This window comes from Sciurus carolinensis, unplaced genomic scaffold, assembly GCF_902686445.1.
Source record: "Sciurus carolinensis unplaced genomic scaffold, mSciCar1.2, whole genome shotgun sequence".
NCBI classification, from domain to species: Eukaryota; Metazoa; Chordata; class Mammalia; order Rodentia; family Sciuridae; genus Sciurus; species Sciurus carolinensis.
In genome coordinates this window covers 1,005,123-1,024,598 of record NW_025920143.1, presented here as the reverse complement: position 1 = coordinate 1,024,598, position 19,476 = coordinate 1,005,123, and the positions used below count along the sequence as shown (strand labels likewise).

General features: G+C 35.5%; 1 protein-coding gene and 1 pseudogene across 1 annotated transcript; both read right to left on the bottom strand.

Moving 5' to 3' along the window:
* Positions 1–349: 349 nt before the first annotated feature.
* On the bottom strand, positions 350–1,130 carry LOC124974323 (yrdC domain-containing protein, mitochondrial-like). Its single transcript, XM_047537673.1, is given in 4 exon segments — positions 350–516; positions 519–735; positions 772–902; positions 905–1,130. Coding segments are annotated over 4 exon segments (741 nt in total).
* Positions 1,131–4,310: 3,180 nt separating this feature from the next.
* LOC124974322 (putative olfactory receptor 2I1) lies at positions 4,311–8,260 on the bottom strand (annotated as a pseudogene).
* Positions 8,261–19,476: the final 11,216 nt, after the last annotated feature.

Here is a 19,476-nt window from a genome sequence, read left to right as displayed (position 1 = left end):
TTGAGTCACTGTGATCAGGTTGTTTTTCAATTTAAAAGAGAAAGGGAGGGAGAAAAGAAACTTACCAAAATTAAGACCACCCAGTAGGAATGGAAGAACATTCCTTCCATTCCAGTAGGAATGTTCTTTAACCTCTTTATTCAGCTTTTGGCTGATGTATGCAACCACAGAATAAATATAACCTTCCCACAAAATGGCAGGCTAAACCAGCAGCTTCTGGCAAGACCGTGTTGCCTAAAGTGTAGGGCTTGTGATGTGGCTCCAGTGGCCTCTGCAAATGAGACCTTGACAACAACCAGTGGATAGACACATAGTATCCAGTACCTTCCTTGGGTCCTTCTCCTGATTTTCACAGGCAGGACCTGTGTGAGGGGAGTAGCCCATATTGCTGTTGGAGAATGGGTGTAGTGCTTTCCAGGGCACAGTGTGGATGAATGATGCCAAACCTTCCAGACACAGATAAGTCAACCACAGTAGAATGGAGGTGACCCTCAGGGTTCTGGCCATCCCCAATTGTCCCCCATCAATGACTAGTAACAAATGAGGCCAGAGATCTTGGAACTCCTCAACATTCAGAGAACTGACCTGGGAGCTGAGGTTGGCACTGGTGAGAGCAAGAGGTCCCTCAAACATCTGGGCCAAGTCCTGCATGAAGGCTTGGTCAGGAATCTGGATAACTACAAGAGGGGTAAAAAGGTTCAGGTCTTTGTTGGGCTCTTCAGAGCGTTCCATCACCTCAGAGCGTTCCATCACCTCAGAGCGTTCCATCACCGGGGTCACTGGACCTGGCAACAGGTCTTTGAGGAGCTCCTCTGGTACTCTCACTTGGCAATACCTGTAGACCTCCGCACCATGGCCCAGGCATACGGCCAGCGACTTGGCCTTGCTGCAGCCCTTGAGGTGTACACAGCATCCAGTGCTGACGAACAGCTTGCAGAGCAAGCCAGGCCATACAGCGGGTCTGTGGGGACTGCCACCACTGCAGCCCACAGCCCCTCGGTCCAGCCAGCACACTCGGGGCTCACGGCATGCACGGCTCCGTTACCCGGGAGCCGCAATAGCTGGGCACCGGACGCTGGTAGAGCAGGGCTCGGCGGGCGGAGGAGGCATCCATTGCGAGTGGAGCCCATCGACCCCTTGCCCAACACTATTCTGGCAGCCACTCTCTGCCATTTTGTTTCTGGGGAGGTTTCTTGTGTCACCCTTTCGCTTTCATTTTGCGTAAATCATTATTTGGCAGAACTAGAATTTTAGGTGTCTGTGTGTCCAGTTTATGTGCATGTATAGCTTGTTGCTTTACCCATTCATAGTACAGCTTTTGATCTGAAATGCTTTTATACAAAATTTTAATTTTAATAATAAAACACTTTGTTATAAACTAATATGAATTTAGAGAACACTTGTCTTGGCAGACATGGAGAAACACAGAATGGAAGGAGATCATTGGGCATTGAGATAACAAATAGCTAATTATTAATTAAGACCAAAACCTCAATGTTTATTTCCATTTTTCTTTTTATATGTTCAAGACTTGATTTATGAGAGCAAGGATTTTTTTATGTTTTTATTTTTTAGGGCCTAGCAGTATAGGGAATGATTACAGCAATGCTTGTTAATGTGAACTGGACATTTAGCAGACTAAAAAAATTGGCAAATGGAGTAACATAATTTAATATACAATTTAGAATAAGCTGCATAGTAAACTCATATAATTGTTTTTACATTTCCTTTAAAATGTTCTCTTTCTCTGAATTAAAACATAGTATAAACATAAACAAAGCATGTAATTACATGAGTTATTTGTGTTTTCTAGCTAGGCAAAACTTTGGATATATGCCACTTAAAGACATTTTCTTCCTTTCCCTATATCACCAATCTTACTTATTTATAAATTTTGTTGCTTAACTTTCACTTTATTCATTCAGTCTTCCTTTTCTTATCTAAGAGATTCCATATGAATAACTTTAAGGGAAACTTGAAGTAATGTTCTATCTTACAAATATGATTTTCCAGTTCTTCCATAGTATTCCAGTTAAACACTCACATGCCACAAATCTTCCCTGTGTTTCACCACTCAGACTTCTCCAATTGATCATTGATACACCTAAAGAGTCTGCTTTTTAATACACAATATCAGGCTGAAACTTTAGAGATTTGATAGGCATTAGATTTATTTCTTTTTAATTTTCAGAAGAAAAATCAGAAAGTCTCATAACTATCAAAATGAGGCTCAGTGGAAAATACATTTAAGACTTTGACTAAGGGGAGAAAAGAATCTCTTGTGTCTAAGTACTCCAATGACAAATTTCACAGGGCAAGAGGTTTTAGTTGAGTGAGTTACTTTCCTGACTTTAAACAGATAACGTACGATGTCAGACACTTTGTTATTCTATGTATAATTGGTAGGTTAATAATGGACTTTAAAGAAAATTGGCTCATTTATATTTGGGATGACATGAGTTGCTAAAATTACCTAAGTAAAATAGATTTTACTCGATTTTACTTGAATATTTCAAGTATATCTTTGGGGATTCCATTTTATAAGAAAATTGTTTCCCTGAGTATTAATGGTCTAGAAAACTGGCAATAGATATTGCTCATTATTGTGAAATGATGCCTTGGCTTTTGACTGAAACATTTACAAGGTTACTATGTCCCTCATGATGAAGGTATGATCAGCAAGTCCCTCAGGAGAACATTTAGGCAGTTTTATTCTTTGCAAAATCCAGTCATTTTATTTGCTTGTAAAGAAAAAAATTATAAGACTTCTATTGTTATATACAAAATTGTACTGAAAGCACTTAGTGACTTTTCCTATTTGGTTCATTGTTATGAATTCCTTTATTATAGGCTCATCCCCTACCTTTTCCGTTAACATTCAATGCTATTAATTCACTCCTTCATCTATAAGTATATATTGAATCAGACCAATTGATACAGATTTGAAAATGAATTAAATATTCTTGTTGTCAACTATAACTAGGAGGAAAGTTATAAAAATATTTGAAGTGCTCTAATTGTTATAATGGCTATGACTGCTAAGTAATAAATTGGCATGAATTGGTCTTGAAGAACAAACTCCAGAAGAGAGTAAAGGATGATTTCACAGAAGTAGAGACATGCTGGATTTTGAAGCTTGAGAAGGATTTTTAGAGAATCAAGGGAAGTTTGGCAGTAATATACAAAGTCTAAGAAAATTGTGGCCACATGGTGTAACTCATGTATTTGTATAATTCATGAATTAAGGCTTTAAAATTAGACAGAAGTGCCAAATATAAAAATTTATGTCTGGATATGTCTGACCAGTGTTTGAATGAGTTTTGGAATTGGCAGTTGGGGGAGTTGTATTGTCTCCCACAGATAGACCAAAAATTTTGGTAGGTGGAGGTTTGTGAAAGTTTTTACTCTTTTATGCATAATGTATAGATATATGCAAAATAAACACAGAGAAAGGTTATATATTAGTGATATTGAAATTTCATTGAGGACAATGTTCGAAATACAGTGTATTTATGAAGAACAATAGGATGGGAGGAATTTATAATAACAAAGTTGGGAAATCCTGGTCTGATAAAGGGTGCTGTGTTCCATTATTTCGTGATGATATTTCAGTGTTGTTCATGATTTGTGAAGTCTTGAATGTCAGCTCTCATACCAAGTGTCATTTAGTGACTACAAAATCACAAGGACAGGCCATCTCCCATTCTTGCACTCCTACTCCAGTCTCTTAGTGTGACATTCTTTATATATTCAGCAACTCTGTCATCGTGTGTTTAATTCCTCTCTGCTGAGTTCCTGTCCCTGAGGGACAATAAGCTTTGATTTTTGAGCAAACTATGAACTTGGTGCCAAATAATTAGTGTAGCATATTAAAAGATCATTAATGGAATTATCATCAGATATTGCTTCAATTGTGAAAGTTTTCTTTCGCCTATGATGTTCCATTTTATGTTTGTTCTTGTACATAAGATGACTGACCAAATTGGTTGCTTTTATTTAAGCATTTTAAGTGCTTTTTTTTGAAATTTATGAATTCTTAACCTGTCAACGGATCTTATATAAAAAGTATTTTAATTATATGTTTGATTTGTAGCATATAAAATATTCTGCATTAATAACCCAAGAAGCAACTTGTAATCATACCACTTCTTTTCTTCCTGTACTAACACATAAATAATAAGTTCTAAATATCCTTAAATAAAATTTCTCGGAATATATTGTGTGAAGTAAGCAGGTGGCCTCTCTGCTTAATGTGTACATAAGACAAATATATGAGATTTGTAATCTAATTCCTCCATGCAGAAAGGCAGTTAGGAGGCGGCCAAGATGACGAAGGACAACACCAGCAGGATAACCACTCGGGCGGCGAACATCTGGCGCTCAATGGCATTTCTGCCGCTGAAGGCCAGCTTGAGCAGTGCGGGCAGCTCGCAGATGAAGTGGCCCAGCTGCAGGAGCGCGCAGAGCGGCCGCGCGGCCAGGAGTGCATTTTGCGCGGCGCGGAGTTGGTGAGGCCACCAAGCGAGGAGGTGCCCGCCAGCGCGCGGCAGAGGCGGGGCGAGGCAAGTCCAGTGTAATGCAGCGGGTGGCACACCTCGGTTGCTGGGTCCAGCGCCATCACCGCCAGAAGAACGCACTCGGCGGAGCCCAGGGCCAGTAACGCGCACAGCTGGGCCATGCAGCCACCTCGGGGCAGCCAGAGCGCCAGGCCACGCAGGTTGGTCAGCAGCGGGGGACACCAGCTGGTGATGAAACCGGCGTCCACCAGGGCCAGGTGGCAGAGGAAGTAGTACAAAGGTGTGTGCAGACGCGGGTCGCGCATGGTCAGCAGCAGCAGCAGCGCCCGAGTTGCCGGTTAAAGTCAGGAGGTAGCAGAGGAGGACAAGGGCAAACAGGGAACAGGACCGGTTGCACCGAGGGTCAGTCTGTGAATCCCAACAGGAGGAAGCGCTCCTCTGTGCTGTGATTGGCCCAAAGGAGGAAAACTCCAAGAATATTTGGAAGGACAATATAAATGGTGACACTACTCTTACAAGTAAAAGGATAACCCAGGAATGTGGGACTGCGGAAGAGCTGAAAGCACACAATAGAATAGATAATAATTTACTTATTGAAGTCTCATTTAACAGATCTGAACCCTTATTTTAGTTGCTACATGCCAGTATTCTTTGTTTTTATATATTTACAGGGTCCTATGGGGGAGATAAAATGTCTCTTTTATAGGTGAACAAATAGAGTCTCAGAAATGCTAATTAAGTTGTCCTAGGGTCTTAGCTAGTCAGTGGCCTTCTGTGACTGTACTCAGGTCTGTCTGTTTCCAGATCAGTGTTATTTTCAGCTGCCTCCCTGGCTCTGGTTGTACTCCAAGGGGCCAAAGAAGGAATCTAATCTCCCTCCCACATCACAGCCTTTCAGATTTGTGAAGACAGATTTCACTCTGAGCCTCCTTTCCCCAATTTCCTGGAAAGTTTGTAGTACCTAAAAATTAGGACAATATCCCATGCTTGCCCCAACCAACAATTTATAGATCAGAATTATCACCTTCCTTGTTTTAGGTGCTTCACTTTTGTGGAACTGGGGGTCAGAAGAATTTCTGAGCAGACAAAGCCTGTTAAACCTCATAAACTGCCTTAACCTTGTTTGATTTGTGAGCACAAGTGAGACTTCATCAGAGTTATTTCTTGTAAATACCTAAAGAAAAACAAAACTCAAATCCAATCAATTAGAAGCAGACAGCATATTTGTATATCTAGGCTCTTTCTAATAGGACAGACCAAATAGTGCAAATATATAATTATAAGCAATCAAATATTTTCTTTGATTTACCTCTCTGTTTGTTCTATTAAACTCTACCTCTTGTATTGCTGCTTTGACTTTACTGAACTACTTCTGAACTGGAGCTGCCTGATTCATGAAGAGCTGTTTGTTGAAATAAACTTTAAAATTAAAAAAAAAGGCAGTTAGGATGACTTAGGGCAGCCTAAATCCTAGCTGAGGATGATGGAAATGAGTTTGCACATTTAATTCCTAAAATCTAGCAAAAATTAAAATTTAAAATTAGGAGTTTAAAACTGAGATATCTTAAAATGATATTCTGACTTTAAATTGTACTTTTGCTGAATTATTTTATAAAAAGAGAATTTGAAAATTAAAAAGTAATTTATAAGCTGACACTCTCACCAAAATATCCCAAAGGACTGTAGTACAATATAAACCCTTGCATGAAAAGTTCTCTCTTTTTTACCTTTTAGTTTCTTCTAAAATTTAACTAGATATCTACAGTTCAAAAAATGATAGGAAAATTTATTAACGTGTGTTCTTTTTTTAATTTTCCCCTTTAGGAGATATTTCATTGAAAGAGTTCTTTGCCTGCACACATGAGCACTTCGTCTGGTGCTTTTCCATCTCACTTCTTCCCCTTATGTTTGGAGGAACTGGTGTTATTCTTCGGTGGGCAGGGAAAAGAGAAAAGTGGCCTCTGTCACACATTCCCATGCCTGGCCTTTGGCTAGGCTTATGCTTAGCACAGTGAGAGCCAGTTTTATGTGCTCAGCACAGGAAGAGCCAGGCTGCCTCATCTTTGCTCTCTTTGTACCCAAATAACTCCTGCACCTCATCTTTCTGGCCATTGTTAATGTATTTTCATCTAAAGAATCCATCAGGTCTTACATAACAATTCCATTTATGCAATTTTAAGTAAGTTTCCTTTTATTAATAATAAAACATTTTCATGTTGCACGCATTATGACAAATTTCACATTATTAGGGATAAAACAACTGAAACGTATCTGTGATGCTAATATTTTTCTTAAGTATAATACAATTAACTACTCAGTGATACTATGGAATTTATTAAGAAAATAAAACAGAAAACAGTGTATGCTAGCGGAACATTATCTTTTGTGTATTCATATATGGATGGAATGAAGTGAACATTCTTAAAAAGACAAAAAATGATAGCAATCTTTGGGGATAAACAAGGTATGAACTTTGCTATAAGTGATAACAAATTTACATCATCATAATACAATAACTTCATCTTTTATAAGCTAGAGAATTTGAACACTGTGCAATGTTGCTTTTTAATAATGAGTAAATATTCTGAATGCAGAGAGTTCATCTTGAGAGTGAATAGTAGCTAAGTCCAAGTAAATTAACTGAAGGAAATGACAAAAATATATGAATTGACAGCATATTTTCCATTAAGGAGAGGAGCAAAAATATTCACAGAAAAGTAATCACTATGAAACTTGCTGATGTATGCAGAAAAAATTGAAAGGAATGTTAATGAGTTAAATAGAAAAGAGAAAAAAGACATTAAGAAAAATATGTTGTTAAAATGTTAAACTTACAAAAAAATTCATATCCATACAGAGAATATGTGGATCATCTGTTTCTTGAATTCATTCTAATGCACATCTTATTATTTCCGCTAGATAGCAAATTACTTGAGAACAGAATCTGTGTTGTGTTCATTTTAAAATTACAGGCATCTCCTGTTAGAATGACAAAGCTGTAGTTAGAATTTCAGAAACATATTTGATGGACAAGAGAAATTTCATTGCATAACCAGTGTCTGTCTGGACTTGCAGAGCTCATGAAAGGCAGGGTCTAGGAATGTTTCCTGAATTGAGCCTCAGTTGTCACAAAGTCTTATATACTTCAGAACATAGCTGAAGAAACTCTGGATAACTTCTGTTCCTCTATGTTCAAATCTCTTACTCTGAAAGCCCAATTATCTCATTCATATAGGAATATACATTCAAAACCTTAGCAAAAAGTTTTATTTCTTAGCCATCCTGTATAAGAACCTCCCAGATATTGGTGATATTTAAGGAAGTAAATCTATTTGCTTAATATGCATTTTAATGACTTATGACATTCTTCCACTGGGAATATAAATGTTTTGCTAATTTGGGTTAATTTCTTAAAGTCTTGCCTAATATTGTGCCATAAGTTGTCATTTCACGAGATCAAGGTGGCTTGTACATTTGACTAATGTTAAAACATGTTTCTTCTTGATTTTGACCCTCCATTTTCTTAGTTCTATTATAATAACCTCAATTTTCTTATTAGTATTAAACTAAAAAAAATGTCTTTCTGAAGATACCTTGGCAGATTAGAACCTAGGCATGTCATCCTGAAGAGCTGGAAGGGTCTCTTTGACATATAAACATGTATGATATATCACCCCAGTGCTTTAAGTTCTATGGGTGGGCATGAGTTTAACTTCAATTGTTACCAATTGGCAAACACACATTGTCTAATCTCTGAGAAAATTATTAACAAAATTGGAATGTACCCAACATTGTTTTCCAGGGCTCATCCTGGAGAATCTTTCAACGACGTTACCTCAATACATCAAAACCCTCTCAGATTCAGTTGTGGCCTCTATCACCTACTGCAATAGTATTGAGTAAAGTCTTCCTTGCCTGTTTAACTTTGTGTAGTGCAAATTTTGCTTTTAATTTGCTGTGCAATTACTACAAAATATACTATCTTTGGGTTTTTTATTTAATTATATTTAATTTAGAATTCCCAATATTAGTCTTTACATATAATAATATTTTTATAAGATGATGATAAAATTTATTGTGTATTTTTTAGAGGCAAAACTTCATATTTTGTTGTTATTGCTATAGTTAAGTGGACTTCATTTAAAACAATGGCTACAAGTATAAATTGCTAATATTTTGTAGAAAGCAACTTATTAATAGGTAGTAAGGATTTTAGCATATGCATACATTTTGATCAAATAATTTAGTTTACACCAAAAAAAATCAAAGATTTATACAATTATTTTGTAAAGTGGTCCTAAATGCAAAACAATTAAATAACAGTTTAAATTATGTTGCACTTCAAAGACAAATATAAAACATCAAATAGCATTAGAGAAGAGTAATAGTGCATAGTACTGGTGCAGTCATATGTTGACAGTGTCAAAGAAATTACCTAAGGGAAAAATGATTGCAAATCCTTAAGAAGAATGAAATCTATATTTGTGACCCAGACACAGAGGAATAAATAGCTTTGTGCATTAGGTGGCTATTTTCATAAGATGTCCCAAAGACCCATTAAGTCTCAGGGAAAATTTTTGGAAATGTATTCCTCCTGCCAAACTAATATGGAGATATTGATGTACTTTCCTGGTTTAGAAGTTGGTAGATTCAATCAAGTTCCTTTTGGAAAGATCAATTTCAAAAATCTGAAAACAAATATAATTGAGTTAATGGAAAAGCTCCTCTTATATTGGATCAGGGTGATTTTTTCAATTATTCTAACCAGGATGTATAAGTAGTACTCTTTTAAAATTTTTATATTATTTATTCTACTCAGTTGTATATGACAATAAAATGAATTTATACATTTTGATAGCTCATACATAAATAGAGTGTAATTTTTCTGATTATACATATTGCAGGATCACATTGGTCATGTAGTCATATGTGTACATTAATAAATAATGTCTGGGCTGGGGAGATAGCTCAGTTGGTAAAGTGCTTGCCTTGCAAGCACAAGGCCGTGGGTTCGATTCCCAGCACCACCACCAAAAAAAAAAAAAAAAAAAAAAAAAAAAGAAATAATGTCTGTTTTAATCTACTATCATTCCTTTCCCTGTACCACTTCTCCTCCCTTCACTCCCCTCTACCTAATATAAAGTAACTCTATTCTTCCCTATCCCCCACACCCTTTATTGTGAATTAGCATTGTCATATTAGAGAAAACATTTGGAATTTTGTTTTTTGGGTTTGGCTTATTTCACTTAGCATTATATTCTCTAAATCCATCCATTTAACAGTAAATGCCAGAATTTTATTCTTCTTTAAATCTGAGTAATATTCCATTATATATATCACATTTTCTTTATTGATTCATCTGTTGAAGGGTATCTAGGATGGTTACATATTTTAACTACTGTGAACTGAGATGCTATAAACAATGATGTGGCTGTGTCACTGTAGTATGTTGATTTAAAGTCCTTTGGGTATAAACAAAGGAGTGAGATAACTAGGTCAAATGGTGGATCCATTCCAAGTTTTCTGAGGAATCTCCATACTGCTTTCCATAATGGTTGCACCAACATGCATTCCCACCAGCAATGTGTAAGTGTACCTTTTACCTCACATCCTCACCAACATTTATTGTTGCTTGTATTCTTGATAATGGCATTCTGACAAGAATGAAATGAAATCTGAGAGTAGTTTCGATTTTCATTTATCTCATTGCTACAGAAGTTGAACATTATTTTCATATATTTGTTGATCAATTATATATCTTCTTCTGTGACGTGTCTGTTCAATTCCTCAGGCCATTTATTGATTGGGTTGTATTTTTTTGTTCTTTGGTGTTAAGCTTTTTAAATTCTTTATATATCTTAGAGGTTAAAGTGTTTTCTGAGGTACTTGTGGTAAAGGTTTTCTCCCAATAGGCTCTCTCTTTATATTACTGATTGTTTCTGTTGCTGAGAAGGTTTTTAGTTTGAGTCCATTCCATTTATTGATTCTTGATTTAACTGCTTGGGCTCTAGGGGTCTTGTTAAGGAGATCAGGTCCTAGACCAACATAGTAAAGATTTGGGCATACTTTATCTTCCAGTAGTCACAGGGTCTCTGTTCTAGTGCCTACGTCTTTAATCCACAGTGAGTTTCATGCAGAGTTAGAGATAAGGGTTTAATTTCATTTTATTACATGTGGTTTTCCATTTTTCCCATTTGTTGAGTAGGCTATCTTTTCTCCAGTGAATATTTTTGGCAACTTTCTGTAGTATGAGGTAACTGTACTTATGTTGGTTTGTCTCTGTGTCTTCTATTCTGTACCATTGGTATATGTGTCTGTTTTGCTGCCAATACCATGCTCTTTTTATTACTATTGCTCTGTAGTATAGTTTGAGGTCTGGTATTGCTATGCTTCTTGCTTCACTCTTCTTGCTAAGGATTTCTTTGACTATTATCGGTCTCTTATTTTTCCAAATGAATTTCATGTTTGCTTTTTCTAGTTCTATGAAGAATGTCATTGGAATTTTAATAAGAATTACATTAAATTTGTATAACAATTTTGGTACTATGGCTATTTTGACAAAATTAATTCTCCCTATCCAGGAGCATGGGAGGTCTTTCCATCTTCTAAGGTCTTCTTCTATTTCTTTCTTTGGTGTTCTGTAGTCTTCATTGTAGAGGTTCTTTAACCTCTTTTGTTAGATTGATTCCAAAATATTTTACTTTTTTTGAGGTGATTGTGAATGGGGTACTGTTCTTTATTTCTCTTTCTGTGGCTTAATTTCTGATGTATAAAAATGTGTTTGATTTTTGGGTATTGATTTTATATTCTGCTACTTTGCTGAATTCATTCATTAGTTCTAGAAGATTTTTTTGGTGCAATATTATGAATCTTCCAAATATGGAATCATATGCTTTACAAATAATTATAGTTTGTTTTTCTTTACCTAATTGTATAACTTTAATTTCTTCTAATTGCCTGGCTAGAGTTTCAAGAACAATGTTGAATAAAAGTGATGAAACAGGGCATCTTTCTCTTGGTCCAGTTTTTAGAGGGAATGTTTTAAATTTTCTCTGTTTAGAATTATGTTGGCCTTAGATTTAATAGTATGGCTTTTATGATGTTGAGATGTTTCTAATATCCTTAGTTTTTCTAGTGTTTAGAACATGAAGGGTGCTGTATTTTGTCAAATGCTTTTTCTGCATCTACTGAAATGATCATATGATTTTTGTTTTAAAATCTACTGATAAGATGAATTGCATTAGTGGATTTTCATATGTTGAAACAACCCTGCATCCCTGAAATGAACCCCATTTGATCATGATGCACTAACTACTTAATATGTTTTTGTATGTGAATTGCCAGAACTTTTTGAGAATGTTTGCGTCCATGTTCATCAGGGATACTGGCCTGATGTTTTCTTTCTTTGGTATGTATTTGTCTGGTTTTGTATCAGGGTGATACTAGTCTCATAGAATGGGTTTGGAAGGGTTCCCTCCTTTTATATTTGATGGAATCATTTGAAGAATATTGGTGTTAATTCTTTTTTGAAGGTCTTATGTAATTTAGGTGAGACTCAGTTAGTCCTTCACTTTTCTTAATTGGTGGGCTTTTAATGCTGTTATCTATTTAATTGCTTGCAATTGTTCTGTTTATGTACTTTTGTTTCAATTTCATTAACTTCAGCTCTGATTTTAATTATTACCAGTCTCCTATTGTTTTTGGTGTTGATTTTTTCTTCTTTTTTAGGGCTTTGAGATGTAATGTTAGGTCATTTATTTGTTGACTTTTTTTCTTTTAATGAATGAGCTCAATACAATAAGCTTTCCTATTAGTACTGCCTTCATAGTGTCCAGAGATTTGGGTATGTTTTATCAGTAATCTCATCCTTGATTTCTTCTAGTAGGCCTTTGTCATTCAGTGGTATATTATTTAGTAACCATGTTTTAGAGTAGCTTCTATTTTTAAATTTATCATTGATTTCTAATTACAGTCCATTGTGATCTGATGGAATTCAGGGTATTGACCCCATTTTTTGTATTTACTAGAAGTTGCTTTGTGACATAAGATATGGTCTATTTTAGAGAAAGATCTATGTGCTGCCAAGAAAAAAGTGTATTCAGTAGTCAATTGATGAAATACTTAATATATGTCTGTTAAGTCTAAATTCCTGATTGTATTATTTAGTTCTATAGTTTATTAGATTTTGTTGATAAGATCTGTCTAGTAGTGAGAGAGGTGTGTTAAAATCACCAGTATTACTGTGCTGTGGTCTATGTGATTCTTGTAATTGAGAAGGGTTTGTTTGATGTACATAGATGCTCCATAGTTTGGGACATAAGTATTTACAATCGTCATGCATTGCTGCTGTATAATTAATTCCCTTCAGTAGAATGAAGTGACTTTCTTTGTCCCTTCTGATTAACTTTGGTTTGAAGTTCACTTTATTTGATGTGAGGAAGGGAATCCCTGCTTGTTTGTGCAACCCAGAAGAGTGATGATTTTTCACATTCTTTCACCTTCAATCTGTGGATGTCTTTGCCTATAAGGTGAGTCTCTTAAAGACAGCATATTTGTGGGTCTTCTTTTTAATCTGATCTATAATTATATGTCCTTTGATTAATCTGCTTAGGCCATTAATATTCAAGTTTATTACTGAGATATGACTTGTATTCCCAGTCATTTTGGTTTATTTCTGGCTTTTAATTTGATTTAGATTCTTTCTTCACTATTCCTTTAGGGTAATTCCTCCATTTGCTGGTTTCCAATTTTTTTTCACTTCATCCTCTTGGAATATTTTATTGAGATTGTTCTGTAGTACAGGTTTTCTGATTGTAAATTTTTTTAACTTGCAATTATCATGGAAGGCTTTTATTTTATCTTCAAATCTGAAACTTAATTTTACTGGATATAAAATCCTTGGTTGGCATCCATTTTCCTTCAGAGCCTGAAATATGTTGTTCCATGACCTCCTCACTCTGAGGATCTAGGTTGTGTAATCAGATGATATCCGAATTGGTTTTCCCCTATACAAAATTTGCTGTTTTTCTCTCACAGCCTTTAAGATTTTATACTTATGCTGTATTTTAGTCACTTTTATTATAATGTGTCTTGGTGTGGGTCTGATGTAGTTTTGTATATTTGGTGTCCTGGAAGCCTCCTGTATTTGATTTTCCATTTCATTGTTTAAGTCTGGGAAATTTTCTGATATTTTGCTTTGAAAAGAGCATATCCTTTGGTTTGTACCTCTGCTCCTTCCTCTATCCCAAAAACTCTTAAATTTGTTCTTTTCATGTTATCCCATAAATTTTGGAAGTTTATTTCATGGATTCTTACCAACTTCTTTCCATGGTCAATTATAATTTCAGTATCATATATTTTGACCTCATTGTCTGATGTTCTGTCTTCCAAATAGTCTAATCTGTTGGTGATGCTTTCCACTAAATTTATAATTTGATTTTTTAATTTCTTTATTTCTAGAATCCCTGCTTGACTTTTTTCAAAATCTCTAACTCTTTATCATTCACTTCATTTTCTCTTTGATTTCACTCTTTATAGCATCCTTTACATCAGATTAACTATGTACATTCTACACTTTTTCTGGATCATTTAGTCTATTGTGTCAACAGTGGCTTCTATTATTGGGGCATCTTGGTTTGTTTGTGGTATTTTGTTGTCTTGTTTTTTCATGTTTCTTCTGCATTTTCCCATCAAGTGGTATGGATCTGAGGAAATATAGATTCTACCCAGTAGAGGTATATTGTCACTGAAGATTTTCAGTATCCCATCATTAAGAGTGAGACCAATATCAACAACACCCAGTGCAAATAATGTTGAACCTCATATCTAGTAACTCCCAACAAGGTCTCCACTGCCCTCTTGTTATAAAGAGCAATGATGAGTTCAATCACTTTCCACAATAAAAACAGAAAATTTGCCAAACAGGTTTATGATCTCAAATAGTGAACAACAAAAGAACAGAAACAGTGCAGGACATGGACTGAGAGAGAGAGAGAGAGAGAGAGAGAGAGAGAGAGAGAAGCCAGAAGCAGAAATCTGCAGGAAAAATGGAAGAGGAACCAACACAGATTGGTTGTTAGGTGAAGAAAAGATAGAAAGGGAATCTAGGAAGACAGACAAGTGAGAGGAAGAATACATATGAAGAAAAGAAAATAAGAATATAGAGCAGAACTGCAAAACACCATGCATATGTCATCATTTTCAACAAACTGATGCAAAAGAAACACATGGTGACATCTGCAGCAGTGGCTTATGAATTTCTTTTAAACATTTATCTTTGCACTTAAAATTTCCTGCTAAATGCAGGCATATTGCCTAAAAATATCATCAGTTAAAAATGTAAATGAAAATGAGAAAAAATCATTTATAGAAGAGGTGTTCAACATTACACCAGCCAATGATGTTTGTCTCACTAAAATTTACTCAATATGCACACTATTTCTAAGAATTACATATATTAATGGAATCAAAAGTTATCTCTCATTCATCTGGTGCAAATAAGATTTCAAAATATACTCATTTGCTGTGTTCTATTGGGAGCTGTTTCATCTGTAATAGCATTTTATTTTTCATGGTAATACAGATTTCCAAAAGCAAACTGTGTATTCTATTTTGTTCCCTTAAATTGAATTTTTGTAGAAAATATTGAATTCTCTTCTTTTCTACGCTGTAAATTTATTCATTGAATTAGTAGTGCAATAAACTGTTCATCAAATCATTAATATTGATGATTAAAGCTAAAATTGTATTGCAGGAAATATTAATCACCATATCTTCATCATTTTAAAGGTATTAAAAACTGTTCCTTAATCAAATCTTTATTTAGGACATGTGTATCAAACAGTGAGGGTAATTAATAGCATTATATAATTCAGGTCCCATAAACTTTAGTTAGTGAAGAAGAATCTGCAAATGTAAGGCCAATAGAAAAATCTCCACAATTTGAATGGAATCCAAGAAGGTCAACAATGGTAGAATGTGCATTCATAATTTAAACTCTGAAATACAAATGAATAAAATTATAAGTTCTAAAACAAAAATAGTCACAAGTGTGCTTCATATTTTAGTATCATGATGCTAAATATGAGCTACATTATATTTTTACAAAAAGCAATCATTTGTTCAACTTCATATTCCTTTCCTTTTATTGTTTCTCTTTCCCTGATCTCATGTATTACAGTTTCTTGAGTTCTCTGTATCTCACAGATATATATGTAAATGTTTCAAGGTTGACTCCAACTCTACCTTAGACAAGAGTATGCTCCTGTTTCAATTCTTATAGGTGGCCTCCCTTCAGACTATTCTGTTTTCTGTGAAACACAAGAGAAAACATCAAATTAGGGGAAAGAGTTGCTCAGGGCCCCAGGTAAGTAACTGAATTAAATAAAATGACTAGTGGATAATTTATGTACAGCAGTGGCTCTGTGGATGAAGAAATATAACTGCTAGCCAGACCAGTGATGATTCCCACTGTGTAACTGAAATGATCATGAGTAAATATAATCACTTGACATATTTAATAAATATTGTCTGGGGTTCTAAAGCAGCACTTGTGTCTACAAATTACATAATGATGAATATGGCAGCACATACTCAGTGGTACCTTAAAGGTAGAAATTATTCTAGAACACATAGAACATCCTGAAATGCAGCAGAAAAGATTATAGGTAAGGAAAATTGACAAATTGCTGCAAAAACTGAGTACAAATCCATTTGTTCTTACTTATCCTCTCATGCATTGCTTTGACAATGCAATTTTGTTAAAAGTATTTTTTCTAAATCTCCAAAAGCTTAGATGCTCAAGCTATTAGCCTGAATTGCAAATGTCTTTTATTCCTTGTAAGAAATTAGTATTTTTTAAAACTTTAAGTGAAGTGTCCTAAATAAGTCTATAATTAGAAAATAAAACACTGAACTTGGACTATGGTGATTGGCAGTAATTGATTTGTAGGATTTAATACACATGGAATTATCAGAGAAAAGTAGTAAGAGGAAGATTTTAAGCTGCACTTTTCATCATAACTTTAATTTGAATACTCTTAAGCATCATGAAATAAGAATTTTAGAAGAGAATATGAAGATAAATATTCACTGTCTCATCTTATCTTTGAACAACTATGCTAACCCATTGAGTCATGATGGATAATTAAAATGCAATACTATTTACTTTTATCAAAAGTGTTTAAGTCAAACTCAAAAAAAAACAAAGGCTGAATGTTTTCTCTGATATGAGGAAGCAAATTCACAATAAGGGGGAGATAGGGAAGAATAGAGTTACTTTATATTAGGTAGAAGGAAGTGAAGGGAGGGAAACGGGTATGGGAAAGAAATGATAGTACAGTGAAACAGACATTATTACCTCATGTACTTGTATGACTGCATGACTGATGTGATCCTGTGATTATTTTATGTATAATCATAAAAATGAGAGATTACACTGTACTTATGTATGATCTATTGTTGCGCTCCCCGCCCGCAGAGAGACACGACACCTGGTTCTTTTCAGTCCTTTTATTGTGCACACCCCCTTCCTCTCAGTTCTTTCTTTGTTCTCCTCTTTGAGGAACTTACACTCCAATATCTACAGTACTGTAACCAATCAGCATTTGAGCACGAGGGGAGAGCATGAACAGATACAGGCAGTAAATGCAGACATGCAGTGATCATGCACTGTCCACGAGGGAACTTAACCAATCCCTGGAACTTCCTCAAAATGATGTCAGTTGTTTGTGCAAAAGCCAACCATACTGGCAGCCTGCCAAGTGCCATCTTGGATACGCATCTAAGTAAGCCAAGCCAGCTATGCCACACCCAGGCAGCCAAGCCACACCCAGGGCCAGGGGTCCGCGGTGCCCCGACAATTCCCCCTTTTTTCTTTTACAAGAAAAAGGCTCGGGACCATGTCTGTCTTAGGCGGAGTGGTCAACCACCGTCCTTACCCGTCATTGGATAACTGCAGAGCATGCTACAGCTCCTGTCTTAGGTCGGTACAGTGTCACCTCCTTCCTTACCCGTCTTTGACTACCGGTCCAGCATCAAGAGCCATACTTGTGGGGAACTGCCGGCCTCTAGGGCAGTCATGGCCTGATGAAAAATAATCTGGTCCATTTGTTGGGTGGCTCGTAGTTGTACAACCAGGCGGGTGAGGAAAAAGATACCAAAGAGGAGTAAAAACCCCAAAGTGCCAAGGCTTGCGCACTGTTTACAAAATTGAAAGCAGAAGAAAACCATTTAGCCAGCTCAGACATAGAAGCAATTTGTACCCTAGTAGAATTAACTTTGACAATTTTAGCCCTAAGTTGTGAGGTAAGATTATCAAATTGAGACGACCAAGTAGAAGTAAGGTAAAGTGACAAATTACTAGATAACTCAGCTGCAGTGCTGAAATTATTATATACAATGGGGGTAGCACAAACAGCTCTTAAAGAGTAAACACATCCCAGTCCCAAAAGTTCTTGTAATATGTCCACTTGTTCTTGTAATAGGTCCACTCTTTGATTTATAAGGAGTATGCCTGCTGTTAGATGTTGGTTTAGGGTCTCTTTAGTCTGTAAGGCTGCAGCTGTATTTTCAGCCAAGTGATTGACTGCTGTTGCTGTAGGTATGGCAGTTGCTAGTGCTGCTATTGCAGAAACCACTATTGCAGTGACCATAGCCGCTGTGATGCCAAATTCTCTCCTGTTTTTTGATAGTAACACTGGCAATTCTGCATCTGTAACAGAGACTGGGACTGGTAGGAAGGTAGGAACACACATTAAGTCTGCCAGCAGGAACCTAGAAGCATTTTAACATTGAGAGATAGCACAAATCTGAAGTACAATTGAGAGAAGCAGTTGTTTTGTTACATAGTTGAACTGTTCCTCCTAAGAGACTAAAAAGAGGTTGTAAGTTAGTCTATTCCGTGGAAACACACAAACTGAGCCGCAGCTCCAGTAAAGCACCAGGTTACCCTTATTACCCAGAGTTAAAAAAAAAAAAACCCCAAACAAAGAGACAAAGAGAAAGTTTATCTTTAGGGGACCTGAAGGTCTCCTCTATTCCCCCTTTTTGTTTATAAAGAGCATTTTTGAGGGTGAGATGTGTATGTTCAACAATACTTTGTTTTTGTGGGTTATAAGGTACATCTGTGGTTAGAGTTATTTTAATTTTAGTGAGGAATTGGTTCTTACCAATTTTAGTTTTTAAAGAAAAATTTAGACTTTATAACGTAGTACAATCTTTAACAGTTGCTTAACCATAATTGTATAAATCCCTATTTTTAAGACAATTGTTCTAAAGAATAAAACTTAATAGACACAAAGTTAAGAGTAAATTAGTGTTTCTAAGAAATCCTTGTCATTTTACCATGTCATTTTACCATATAGATTAAACTTTGGCTTATATCAGAACATTAGTATTTCACCTTAGGAAAAACCTTAAATAGCTTTAGCTGTCTCACATACACACAACCAACTTAATTACACACAGACTTGTTGAAACTTGCCCTTTATTACACACGGACTTTCTTATACAGAAACATTTTCTTTTTTCTTTTTTTTATTAAATATATTTTTAAACCCAGAACCTTTTATTTATTTTTTTTATTTGTTGACCCCTTTTTGTTCACATTCTGAAACAACTCTTATGAAATTTCTGAATTTAGATAAATTACTCTATCTTAATAAGATTAAATATTTTGTTATTTATAGTACTCTTAATTGAAACACAGTTGAAACTTTTGGGACCCTTTATATATAGAATTTCACTTGTTAGGACATAACTTTTAGTAACCTTGTTTTTAGTTTAGTGAGGACACAAAGTAATCGTAAACCCTTTTTATTTACCAACCTATGAAAACACCAATAATGTTTAAGTATGATACCCCATGTAATTTAAGGAGTTAAAAGTACTTGATGTTATTTAACAATTAGCATTTTAACTTTGTAAATTAACCAGACGTCTCTACAAACACATTTGAGTA